Here is a 13,763-nt window from a genome sequence, read left to right as displayed (position 1 = left end):
GTCAATGCTGTTAGTAAAAACCAAAAATATTCCACTCCAAAATTATTAACACAGGTGGAAAAAAATCCGTCCTGGACGTATTCTGTCATTGTGCCTCCGTCTCCTCCTCTCCACAATAACAGAAGTCATCTGAGCGCAGTGCACAGCCAGTTAATACCTACCCTTCAAAGGTATTATTTATAGGCGCAGTTTCCGTCAGAAAAATTACCTTCAGGTTTAGTTAATCACAATACGTGTGCAAAATGACATATTTGCATTTTCTTCTCCCTGTATTTTGCACACTGGGGTTAAAATTGCATATTCTTTATGGAAAACTTACTAAATGGACAGTGAGTATTATCTTGCACAGTTGAAAGTGGCAAGCCTCAGTTCGTAGTTCAGCTTGCACATTTTTTGCGGGTGATGTCAAGTTTGCTCACGTTTTTACCTATGCAGACCTTTAGTAAATCAGGCCCTTATTAAGTGTTAAAGTACTTAAAATTTGTATTTATATATAGGCCTTCAGTAAATGTATTAAGTAAATGAAAACCTTTTCATTCTCTTCTATCATCAACTGTCAAATTAATCTCATACACCTCAACCTCCTTTGGCCTACAAAAACACCATATATAAGCCTCCACCACAGCAACGTGAATCATTTCTCTCTAATAAAAGCCCACCATTCGCTGGGAGGACAATGAACAGGTTACTGTGGAAAAGTGAGGTGACTGTGAAACAGGGCACAATCCATTATTCTGACCCTGGTTGCTCACAGGACACCAGGGGAAGAGCAGTGCCTGACTGAAAGCAGAAGATATGAACTTGAGAAGCACAGCATGTGATTCATGGACATACTGCTGTGTGATTTATCACTGAGGCTGAGCACTTTTCACTCCATTTAATGAAAAATAAAAAAATAAACACTCCTGACGTGGGCACAAAACCTGTTTGGGAGCAGGATGTTCTCTGTTCCAAAATGTTCTGCTTTGGATAATAAAAACATTTTTAAGCAAATTCTTAGGTTTTTCCACATTTAACCAGCTTGGCTACTGATGTTGTGCTATCTGTTTGAAATGTACTGCCTTTATCTACACATCCCACAGAGAGAAACAAAGAAAAAGAAAGAGAGAGAAAGGTGGGAAAGTAATAACAAGTGAAAGAGATGTAGAGCAATAACTTATATGGCATTTGCCATTGACATTTTTATCTCCTTCAATGTGCAATATACAACATTCAGTCCTAGACGTTGCACTATAGCACCAGCACTTTAGACCAAAACAAATGTCCCCGTCAATTACTCATTAACGCTGAGGAAAAACAAAAGCAGCCCCTGAACCGGTAGCTCATAAAACTGAGATCAAACTGTCAGACTCGGCAGTGCTGATCAAATATGGATCAAGATGCTGTTAGTGCATCACCTATTTCTTACCTCAAATGTTTTTAGAAACCTATTTTAATGTACTGTTTACCTGTACTATGAAACATTTTGTGAACATTTTGTGAAATCAGAGAACACAGGGACTCACATGTACTTACATGCAAGCTCATGAGTTAACATGCACGTAAGGCAAACTAAACAGAAGAACAGAGAACAGATAACACTTCATTCTCTCCCCTGGATGACATTACTTAACTACATCTTTACATAGCAAATAGTTGTTTGCTGACATCTAGTGGGGCTGAAAACAATAAGTTGTAACAATAACAGAAGTGTGAACCTGTCTCCATAATTAAGCACCCCAGTCACTCAAGCCATTTTTCCGTTCCACTAGTGAGCTGCTCCACATTTTGATAATTACGGTGTTCCTCCATTGGGTCACTCAGCTTACTGAGTCACACACTTTTTGCTGTTCTGTTTCTCTCTTTGTCTCTGACTGAGTCATCTCCTCTAAATGCCAGCCAGCAGAGCTGTCAGACCTGAGTGCAGAAACAGCCCCCAAGATTGATCTGATGTGTTCGTTTCTATGGCTAATGAACACTGCTGTTACTTCTCCTTCTCTCATGACCACAACATGCACCTGTTACTAAGTGCACAGAGAAAAATGAATAGCACTTCAAGCTGATGTGATTGACAGGTTAAGGAGAGGTAACAGCAGACATTGGTGGCCTGAATGAGTTTTGGAATTGTGTTACAGAATGAGCAATAAATGTGAGCCGTTTCCAAGCATGTTGTTTAAATCTAACTGTGTGTGGGTGTCTGTCTGTCTGTCTGTATTTGTGTTTGTGTCCTCTAGACATGGCTATTCTCATAATTATGTTGACTGCATTAATGTCTCTCTGGCATATGTGTGTCTCCTGTGTCGTCTTCTTTCTCCTGCTCTTCCACTGCTGTTCTTTCTGATCCTATTACTTTTGGAATTAAATGCTAGCAAGTGATTGAGCCATTATTTTCTCAGCTTGAAATCCCCGCTGTGACCACACATTATTTCCAGTGTCGCCGCTGAGTAAAGATTTGTTGTTAAGTACTGCATCAAGGTGTTTTGAATTTATCCAACCAGTTTTTAGACTACATATTAGAAATACCACAGTAAAATTCAATAGCATTACAAACTATAGCCGCCAAAATTGCCATTACTTTGAATCAGTACCTCAGCAGATCTGATATTGTGTGATATTGTTTTTGTCAAACCACAAATACTGAAACCGTTTAATCAAAAACAAACATTGTTGCTTTTATTTTGTGAATTTTTACTATATTAAAGGAATAATTAAACCTTTTGGCAAATACTGAGAGTTAGATGAAAATCAGTACCACTGTTAGCTTAGCCTAGCATAAAGACCCAGGGGAGAACAGCTAGTCTGTGCTGTCCTAAGGCAACAAAATCTATCTAGCATCTCTCAGCTCAATAATTAATTTACACTTTATATTTGTTTAATTTGTACCAAAACCAAAGTGTAAAGCTGTCGAGTTGTGGTTTTACAGAGGGTACAGAGTATTTCTTTGCACAGTCGGGCTAGTTTCTAGGGCAATTGGTAAACCAAGCTGATTGGCTGCATGGTGGTACTGATCTTCTCATCTAAGTTTGAACACATAAGTAACTGAAATTCTCAAAATTCATAACTATTCCTTTAAACTACATTATTTATGACTAGAGGCACCTACTGGTGTGCAGTATCTATACTTGTAAGGATATGTTTTGGAAAAAACACTCACATCTGGTGTACTCTAGGTGACCAAACAGGCTGTGATTAGGTCAGTACTTCACTACATAATCCTCCTCTCTGCCTCTTCTCCTTTTGTTTTTCTGTCTCGATGTTGTTATTATTAGTAAATACATCCATTTGGTCTTTTCAGAATGCCGATGCCAGCTATGACTTCAGCAGCAATGACCCATACCCATTTCCACGCTACACAGATGACTGGTTCAACAGGTAAAGCCCACCCAGCCACCAACCCTGTTTATATATAGGGCCAACACATAGTCAGTGTGTTTTTGTGTACACATGTGTGTGCTTTCCCTGGAGTCTGGCAGCTCTCCTCTATTGATTTTCTCTCCACATAGATCCATTAAGACATAATGGTGCAGTATAAACAGAGCTATTGTTCAACAAAACATAATAAAAAAACATAATGCCTGTTTTTACCTGTTCACTTGGAGGAGATAAGGTGGATAAAAGAGGTATAGCACAAGTCTAGTCCCTTCTCAGGGTTGCAGTATTCACAGTGGCGACCTTCTGTCTGATAACGCCTTATCTGCCTCTCATCTCCAAGTCACACTGGGTGATCCACTGTCACTGCAACACATATGGAGGGCAGGAACATAGAAAAATATATACTTTCTCTGCCTCTCATCCTCCTCCGCCATGCCTCCGTCTGCTCAGATGTATGTGCGTGTGCGTGTGTGCGTGTGCGTGCGTGTGTGTGTGTGTGTGTGTGTGTGTGTGTGTGTGTGTGTGTGTGTGCGTGTTTGTGTGTGTCTGCGTCTGTGTGTGGGAGTGAGAAGGGAGTATTTGGAGTTGCCAGTGTAGCAGTTGCTGACTGTCGGGCACAACTCGCTGGCTAATCAGCTGGTTGTTATAAATAGCTACCTGTCTGTAGCAAAGCATGCTGGGAGAGCGGGGTTGACTCTGCAGTGTCCCTGTGGGGAACGGAGGGATGGAGAGATAGACACATATCACGTGGTGCACACAAAACACTGATATGTGCGAACATATTCAGTCAGGCTGACAGGAATGATGGATATCTGTGTGCTCAAACACACATGCCACATGTAATATCAAGTAAAATCCCAAAATATCCAGTAACTCTTACATTTTCCCCTTCAAGTTAAATCATGTAGCTGTTCCATGAGCAAATGCCCTTGAGGTGAGTGTTTAGGCAAATTTGAATTCATTTAATGGCAACGGAAATAGCTAAATCTTTTCTATTAAAGATTTCCTCATTCTAGTCAGAAAGAAAGTCAACAAAAACAGGAGTTGAGTTAATCTTAGGAATCCTATCTCAGACTTAACCCACAATATAACTATTGTAAATGTATGTAAAGTCATGTAAATCCTCTTAACTATATTCTGCTTTTTGTTGTCACCAGTCATGGCACACGATGTGCTGGGGAGGTGTCTGCAGCAGCCAACAACAACATTTGCGGTGTGGGAGTCGCCTACAACTCCAAGGTGGCAGGTGTGTGTCATGTTGAATCTGCAGTTCGGAAATTGAGCGGAATAATAATGAGCAGACAGCAGACTGAAATACTGTATATATCACATGTAACATATATGTAATTGTGGAAGAATTTGGTCCAGGGTTTGGTATTGAAGCACATTCTAATGGTATACCTACAGTATAGTCATAGAATTACTGGAAAATTGAGCAGAGGTCAGTTAGAGTTCGCATAGCAAAATGACAACATCATTAATCCAAACAGCTCCGTGTTGCTGTTGCATATTGATTTTCTTTATATTTGCTCAAGGAGCAACACAGTTGAAATAAGAAAATGAGTATTGACTCCTTGATTTGTGTGCTGTGAGGAAGATGGCATCACATTTTTGCTCATTGTTAAGGATTTAGATAATATAAAGGTGTTGCATTGTACTTTCTTGACACTGTAGATATTGCAAACCTAACCAGCTGATAAGGATTTTATAAACCCTTCATTTATAGCTACCTATTCATAGTCTTTTACAGCAGCAGTAACAATACACAGAGTAACAACAGATACAATAAGTAAATAGAAACCAGAATTTCATATGGAGATGCTGCTCCTTCAGGTATCAGGATGCTAGACCAGCCCTTTATGACTGACATCATTGAGGCATCATCCATCAGCCACATGCCGCAGGTTATTGATATCTACAGTGCCAGCTGGGGACCAACTGATGACGGCAAGACGGTGGACGGACCCCGAGAGCTCACCCTTCAGGCTATGGCTGATGGTGTCAACAAGGTAAGGTGCCATCATACCTGATGTGCTGAGGGTTTCATAATAATGTCAACAATAAGTGCCATAAAGAAACGTGTAAAGAAAGCTGTACATTTAAATGATATTTGACACACAGAAATCTCAAATACGTTACTGGAGTTCTAGCACCCTCTAAGTAGTGAGTCTGATATGTTTTAATCATTGACTTTTAAGCCTGACTGTGATGTTTCCTGTTGACAGCTGCATGTGGGACAAAACTGTCCCCCAGTTTCTTCTTCTCACTGGTGTCTCTATGTTTTGCTAATAATGACTACAGTGACATTGGCATTTAACTGTGTGTATTTCTTTGTGTTTATACTGCATATGGTTGTTGTCTTATTAGTGAACTGTGGCCCCCAAATACAAGGAAACTACAGTAGGGTGACAACTCCCTAAGGCCCACTGCTTTCTTGGACACACATATGCACACACACAGAGTTGCCATGCTACCACTGCCACTGCCAATTGCTTGCTTGATTAATCATCATGCATCATGTGGAAGCAGGTGTGGGTTGCTCTAAAATGACCATGTTGCAGACAGGATAGCTGAGTAGAAGCAAAACTGACTGTAATCTCTGATCATATAAACACAACTAATCAAGCAACCATCCTGCAATCTGCCTCTTAGATTCTATAGATCACTTATATAAACTGTTGTGTAGGCTGAACATGATGTGCACTGTGCATAAAAATTAAAAATTAAGGAGCACATTATGTTATTTCAACAACTGAATCAAGTACAGTGGCTTCAAGTTTGCATCTTAAGCATAACTGTGTGGTCTTTCAAATAAAATAAATAAATGACACAGGTTGCTGTGCAAAATTAAAGCACTTTGTCTGAATCGTGCCAGAGAAAGAAGGCAGAACGCTTCAAGCTCATAGCTGAGCTTAACGATGCTCAAACCTCTCTTTGCAATTCAAATAGAGAGACATAAACAAGCATCATGAAGGGAAGGACATGCCACTCCTCCTCCACTTGATCCCTTTGTTCTGTTAGGAAATGGCAAGCCTTTTGTAGAAACAGGTGCAGCATTTGGTGAAGAGGATGCTCTCTGTGTGGAGGCAGGATCAGCTGTTTCATGTTTCAAGGCTCTGTATCAGTGACAAATATGACTATGACATTTTTTTTGCTGTGTGTTTCTGCACACCTCCATTATGCTCCATTGCAAAAATAACAGCAGAAAGGACATAAATATTTAATATTTTTGTGCATTGACTACTGTAATGTAACTGAACGAGTTAGAATTGCCCTCATATGTTCTGAATAGTGCAGCAAGCAACAATTTTGGTAGAACTGGGAGATACGATTGTATGCTTGTGTTTCCCTAGTTGTTTCCTTTTAAAACCAGTTAAAGATTTCATTAAATACCTTTAAGAGATTGCAAGACCACTGCTATATAAGTGATCTTACATAGCAGTGGTATATAGTCTTTTACAGTCTTTTCCATTTTAATTATTCCTTATAGGATTGCTGTTTTCAGTGATCCTCAGACAAGATCAAAGAGGCTTTTGACATCAGAAATATTGAACAAGTTGCATAGACTCAGACTTGTTGCACCTTCTTTGAATGTACACCATGTAATACAGCTTTGCAAGAACCTTTGACTTTTATTTTTTTTTGCATTGCTGTTAGGCTTGCATTTCTAATCTGTTGTAACACCAGTGGAATATACTGGTGGGCATGCATTATATAGGAGGAATAACCGTTAATTAAAAAATGTTCTTGTCAATTGGCATCACGCAATTGTGCTAATCTCAGAGCTATCTGTGTACCTCTGGAACAAAACCCCATTTACCTTAAAACTAGTGGGCAGGAGACCAGTTTGAAAGTTTTTGTGTCCTCTTCAGTTTTCCCAAAATCTTTCTTTCTTCCTCAAACTTGTCAGTTATCAGTGGCTCTATCTTGTTATGCAATTCTGATAAAATGATGTACATTGCATATTGTAATTATTAAACTGGCACAGGCTGCATACTTACACTGACACTTAAAATTCCTTAATTCTCAAATCATTTCACCCATGGCAGTCCCACTTGAACTGATGACACACATATTTTCACATAACTTTCTTGATGATGTTGTTTCAGGGGCGAGGAGGAAAAGGCAGCATATATGTGTGGGCATCAGGAGATGGTGGAAGCTATGACGACTGTAACTGCGATGGTTATGCCTCGAGTATGTGGACAATCTCCATCAATTCAGCCATCAATGACGGACGCACTGCCCTATATGATGAGAGCTGTTCCTCCACACTTGCATCCACATTCAGCAACGGACGCAAGAGGAACCCAGAGGCTGGCGTTGTGAGTGTGTTTGTGCTTAAGTAAAGGCATATTTTATGGATTGAAACATCTTAAAAGTCGAATACAAAATTTTATCTCATAATGCAGCCCTAATCCTCTTCCTTAGAAATGCTTGTTGTAAAGCTTGACACATTTTACTGTTATGGTCTCAGAAGTTGACTATTTCAGTGAAAATGTTCACTTTTAGTATTTACAGACAACTCAATACTTGTTAATAATAAAAGCTTATTTCCAGTTTGCCTAGTTGGGAGTGTATCCTGGGCCTTTCAGGAGATTGCATAAAACCAGGGGTAAAACCTGAGAAGCTGTTTTCCACTATAATTGCAGGCTGGTTGTGAAAAATGGAGGTTCATCAGGAGGAATGGCTCTTCTTTGATTACCTTCCTGGACATTCAGATTCTTCATTCTGCACTAGATTTTTAGAGAGGCTGCCATGCTGCATTGGCATTTAGGGCATAGTGGATGTGTTATTGAGAGGAAAAAATAGAAGGGACAAATAGGTTTTACAGACTTGTGGTTTGCCTTTCTTATTTTAAAAAATGTACTATGCTACTGAAATATTAGTCACATGGCTTAAGGGACACATCCTCCACTCCACAACTACTGACTGAAGTGCCATATAACTTAAGACATTCATGTCCCTCAGGATCAATTGTAACAACGTTGGTGTCTTCTAACTTCACAAAGCAACATCATCACTTTGATATATGACCAAAAACTTGCAAAACAAATAACATTCCTATCAGCCCGAACTGTATTTTGTGTTTTTGTAATTGGTCTCATGAAATATGTATTTTAAGGTCTTCCTGTTCAGAGCTGCAAAAAAATAGCAGGAGGAAATGGAAATACTCTTTTCCAAGCACCTGATTTAATTGCAAACTGTTTTTTTCTTGTTTGACAAAGGAAACCATGAGGAAAGGATAGAGTTCATTTTCACCAAACTGCTTTACTGTATGGGTGGGAAGAAAAGTAACAAAGCAAACACACAAGACACTAAAGTGAATCTAGTGACTGACTTTAGCATACACAAATGGGCTATAACTGTAACTGGCTCACAAGCATTTGAACATTTACCTGAAGGATTGTGTCCCCAGTGGGTGGTCCCTGAATAAATGAGTGGATGAATCACCAGAATCAAACAAACCTAGAGTGCACATACTATCTTTGAAAAGAGAGACAACTGGAGCATTACAGATGATGCATACTTCCTTTTTATTGAGGACAATTTCCCATCCTTAACAGTTAATGTTCAGAGAAATTGAATGCTATATGTTGGCCAACCTGCTAATGACGTTCTATACCATACTCATGTGTAAAAATAGTTTCCCAGTGTATAAAGGCAGCAGTGTTTGTGTTTGTGATTATTCTGTTGACAGAGTCACGGACCTTCCCTAGGGTTTCTTTTCTAATTACAGTCACTATGTTATCAATTGTAATTAAGCACTATATTAAATAAATAATTGTTTGGTCAGTAAATATAAGCATACCTTGTGTGCTGGTGTATTTATATAACAGTCCACTATGCACCCATCTTTCTATCTTTGCTACAAAATTCACATTAAAGCAAAAGATGATATTGTCAGAAAATTAGAAATACTGTACCATATTTACTATATATCTTCTCTTGCTGTTCTCCCTCCACTTCCATTTAAGCTTGTAGCTTGTTAAAGATGTATCATTGTTCTGTCTATGCTGTGATATGTTTATTTTAGGCCACCACAGACCTGTATGGAAACTGCACACTGCGTCACTCTGGAACATCAGCAGCAGCTCCAGAGGCAGCGGGCGTCTTTGCTCTGGCTCTTGAGGCTAAGTATGTATTCCACACACCTAAACGTGCTTATTGATTTAGATGGGCTGTATAAAACATTATTAGATGTATTACATTATTAGATGGACATTATTTTATTACCTAACATTATTATGTTACCTAATTCGAATTATCTGGGCTGAGGAGAGTGCTGGTTAGAAGGTATAACTTCACAATGCTGTTATTATAATTTTTTTTTATTACCACATTTGACTTGGAAACTTCAACTGATTTTAAAGAGTGCATTTTTCATTTATAGGCTACTATTTCTTCCTAACCTTGAGTTTTGATGTTGCATCAGTGTCTTTGGATTCCTCTTACAATCTCTATCCTCAGAGTCTTTATTTTAATGTTTTCTCTTCCTTTATGCACTCTTTAAAAGGATGACTAATTTCTTCAATTTTCACAGGATTGCTTATTTATCACTACCATAAGCCAAATGAAAAGTAAAATAGCACTTAATCTGTTGCCTGCAGAGTACAGACTATATGTGCTTGTGCTAAGGACACAAATCATATTTGGATCAGTGCTCTTTATATCTCAGCACGAGGTTAAAAAATACAGTTTATGTACTGTTAAGATGGGCTCAGTGTTTATGTTTTATTTATCTCTGCTCTTCTGATATCCATGAAGCACTGAGACTCTGAGCTCAATGATGAAACATACTGGAGTACTTAATCATCTCAACCTGCTGAAAGTATCACTAACTATGTAAAGTATATATTGAAAGCAAAGCTTATGTTGTGGATGTTTACAACAAAATATATTAATCATGTTATATTAATGTAAAATTAATCTCAAACCTGATGAATTACTGCTTCTCATGTCTCAGAGAAGAGCCTTTTCTTTTCTCTCAGATGCTTCATTTCTCACATTAAAGGACGACAGGGTTCTGCTCCCATTAACTAACATCAGCTAGTGGAGTTGAGTAAAGAGACACTGTTTGCTTTGCACACACGATAATGATGTTGCTGTTGGGAGGAGCGGATACTCACCCTGTCCGGCAGCAAATAACCCATAGGGCTGTTAGAACAAGTGCATGGCCTTTTTACTGGTCAAACACACTTGAACCGTGCAACGACAGGAGTCGGTGAGTCAGCCAGAACAAAGCTGTCACTACACACAGCCAAGATAATTGAGGGATACGCAGACAAAGGCGACCATCTGCTTTAAAGCACAGACATGAGGTTAAGATATTTGAAAGCATTTAATCAAAGCAAAACCATGAATCATTTAAAAAATATATTTGTTGCTGAACTTTTTTTTCCCACTGCTAGCCTGCCTACTATATCTAACTTACAATTCTATCTCTCCTACACTTCTGTACTCTCCCTTTATCCCCCTGCCCCCAATGGCTGTTTGTGCACCCCAGCCCTAACCTGACATGGAGAGATATGCAGCACCTATCAGTCCTGACCTCCAAGAGGAACCAGCTCCATGATGAGGTCCACCAGTGGAGGAGGAATGGTGTGGGTCTCGAGTTCAACCACCTGTTTGGCTACGGTGTGCTGGATGCTGGGGGCATGGTGAAAATGGCCAAAGAATGGAAGACAGTGCCTGAGCGTTTCCACTGTGTGGCTGGATCCATCCAGGAGAACCAGTATGTCACATTTTCACTAACAGCAACATCAATAATGTTTATTATTATTCTCATACTGCATATAACATGTGCACACTATGTATTCTACAACCTCAAATTGCCCTTACCAAGATGTTGAAAGGAAAAAAAATACACTGCTCAACACAAGAGACACACTCATCCAATTACTGGGTAATCCCAATAAGGCCTAATTCAATAAAACATCTGCGATGGGAGTATCCACTTCATAACCCTGTAATATTTAGATTAGCTGCTCAGTCTGTCTGATGGTCCTGTAGATTCATAATGACATTCTGTAGCCTGATATCCTGACATTCGCTGTTTGTGGGTTAATACATTACTCTTTTGATATCTCGGTTGGATTTCGGTAAATTATGGTAAACATTTTCTATTGACCTTTAAACATCTAGTAGTGTAGATAATTTAACAATAAGGCTTTATAAAAAGCCAAATTACCTAATATAATACCGTGAATTCACAACACAGCTTGCTCTCAAGGTACTGAAATTCGTCACAGATTAATCTAACATGGGAGTCCAAACTGAAGCAGGTGTTGATCACTTGCAGCCCCATCCGGCCCCTACTATGAGAGAGAAGTCAGCAGTCAATTGTGGTATAAAACACAGCAGTGAATTGTGGTATAAAACACAGCAGTCAATGGTGTTATAAAATTGGTTTTTCAAACTTGTGAATGACTGTAACCACAAGAGGTCCTTGAGCATACAGTCATAAATGTGCACAAAAGATTGAGGGTTGACGGGTCCAGTGGTACGCAAGATTAGCTGCAGACAGATACTCACACATTACAAAATGCATCATCCAATGAGATAAAAAGAGTCAAATAACTCATGAGGCACTTACTGGACAAAGATTATGTCCTGTATATTGGAAGTGGATTATTGTAAAATAAGTGTTTCATGAGTTTCTAAACATTAGGTCAACATTATGCTTTAATCTATCATTGTTCTGGGTAGAGTCGTGTTTTGATAACCATACAGCCATCTGGCCTGTCCTTTGAAGGAGTCCTCCTAGCTTTCCCAGATGCAGCTGTGATTAAGGCATCCCTCTTCTCATCTTATCATGTCTGTGTCCACCCACATTTACAGTATCTTCCCTTGCATCACACTATCATTCTCTTTCATCTACACAGCCCAGCCCTTCCTCCCTTCACTTTCCTGCCTGCCTCCCTATTACTCTGTACTTTCCACTCTCACCTCTTCTTCCTCTCTCTCCTGCCCCCCTCTGCATGCCTCACTAGGGCTCTGCTTTCCAATCAATTGCTTGGTGGTTTCCTGTGGCTAGTCCTCTTATTCACACTAATTAGAGCACCACAAATAGCCCAGTATGGTGTACCCTGGAAGCACTGTCAATTAGACTGACTGACAGCCAGGAAGAGACTCCAGGTGGAGGTGTGCATGTGTGTAGATGTGTGACCTAATGCTCAGCATTCACATGCATTGTGAAAGTGTCAATGTGTGAGTGAAGATAAAAAAGCAGACATTATAAGGTTGTGTGTATTTGTTGCCACCATCAACAACTCTAGTTTGTTATTTTAGTCCCATATCAGTGCTCCACAATTGATGGCGTGAAATTGTGCCTGTGTGCCTCCCTTGAGTGCTGTGCCAGATAAAAAAGGATCGCCCCCTAAGAGTCATATGGCTTTTACTGCATCCCTCAGGATGTGCCACACAAATGTGGAAGATGACGTTGCCTCTTATGCAGAGTGTTTTTTTTAACTTTAAACAATTCCCTGATTTTGCAATAAGTGGCTTCGGCTCTTTGCTATATTTTGCAAATATTGTTGTAGCATGTCTTCTACTACTAAAAAGTCCCAGTGTATATGCACTGGAGACTTTAAGTCTACACATCACACCTGTGTAAGTTGAACACTACACTGTAATTTGCTTCAAACTAGTTGTATTGTCATAAATCACATACATGAGGTACTCATAGGTACATGCCTTAAACTGAAATTTAAGGTGAGCACAAAAAATAGGGAAACGTTCCACTCTGTACAGTGAAGCTCAAACATGTGATTGAAGGAACAATAAGCAAAGCCCATTTTTGAGTGGATGATGACTAGTAGAATTTATGAGGGAGAAATACTAACAGTAACATCTCTCATTTTGAGGGCTAATTTTGAGCTGTATGTTAAAAGCTGTGTTGCTGGCTGTGTTGTATTTTTCATCAGTTCACTTTTTCCACAGCAGCACAGCAGCACTGCAGGACCTATGCTGCTTCTATTGTGGTAGAGATATAATTACAACAAGCCCACCTCCGATGATAGTGTATCGCCAGAGAAAACACCAACATAGCCATGCTTCCAAACACATTGCTCAGCATTGATCTGATAGCAGCTCTGGCTGGCTGTGGCTTACTTAGCTAGAGGAGAACTTCTCATTATCAGAGAAGCTGGCACACAGTGCCCTACTGTGTGGTGGGGTTGTTTTTAATCTCCACTGGTCCTGCCCCTCAGAGACATCTCTCTCTTAGCTCTATGCAGACTGCTGTAATTACTCTTCACACATTATCTGATGGGAATGCTGTACCTGCTGCACACAAATAAATACAAAATATTGATAATAATGATAATCATATACACATAGACAGCAATACAAATAAACATGCATTTTCATTTTAGCACATAAAACATGTCATGTTGTTATGGAGATATGGT

The 13,763-nt window shown here is 39.5% G+C and overlaps 1 protein-coding gene across 1 annotated transcript in view; it reads left to right on the top strand.

Annotated features, from left to right (window-relative positions):
* Positions 1-13,763, top strand: part of pcsk2 (proprotein convertase subtilisin/kexin type 2) — a 33,450-nt gene that overhangs the window by 17,390 nt on the left and 2,297 nt on the right. Inside the window, exons 6-11 of the mRNA XM_053333392.1 lie at positions 3,275-3,351; positions 4,509-4,597; positions 5,185-5,360; positions 7,461-7,676; positions 9,389-9,489; positions 10,859-11,086. Coding sequence (XP_053189367.1) covers positions 3,275-3,351; positions 4,509-4,597; positions 5,185-5,360; positions 7,461-7,676; positions 9,389-9,489; positions 10,859-11,086 — 887 coding nt within the window. The remainder of the gene's footprint in view (positions 1-3,274; positions 3,352-4,508; positions 4,598-5,184; positions 5,361-7,460; positions 7,677-9,388; positions 9,490-10,858; positions 11,087-13,763) is intronic.

This window comes from Scomber japonicus, chromosome 14 (assembly GCF_027409825.1).
Source record: "Scomber japonicus isolate fScoJap1 chromosome 14, fScoJap1.pri, whole genome shotgun sequence".
In the NCBI taxonomy this organism is placed as follows: Eukaryota; Metazoa; Chordata; class Actinopteri; order Scombriformes; family Scombridae; genus Scomber; species Scomber japonicus.
Note: the sequence above shows the minus strand (reverse complement) of the source record. Positions and strands in the feature narration are given on the sequence as shown.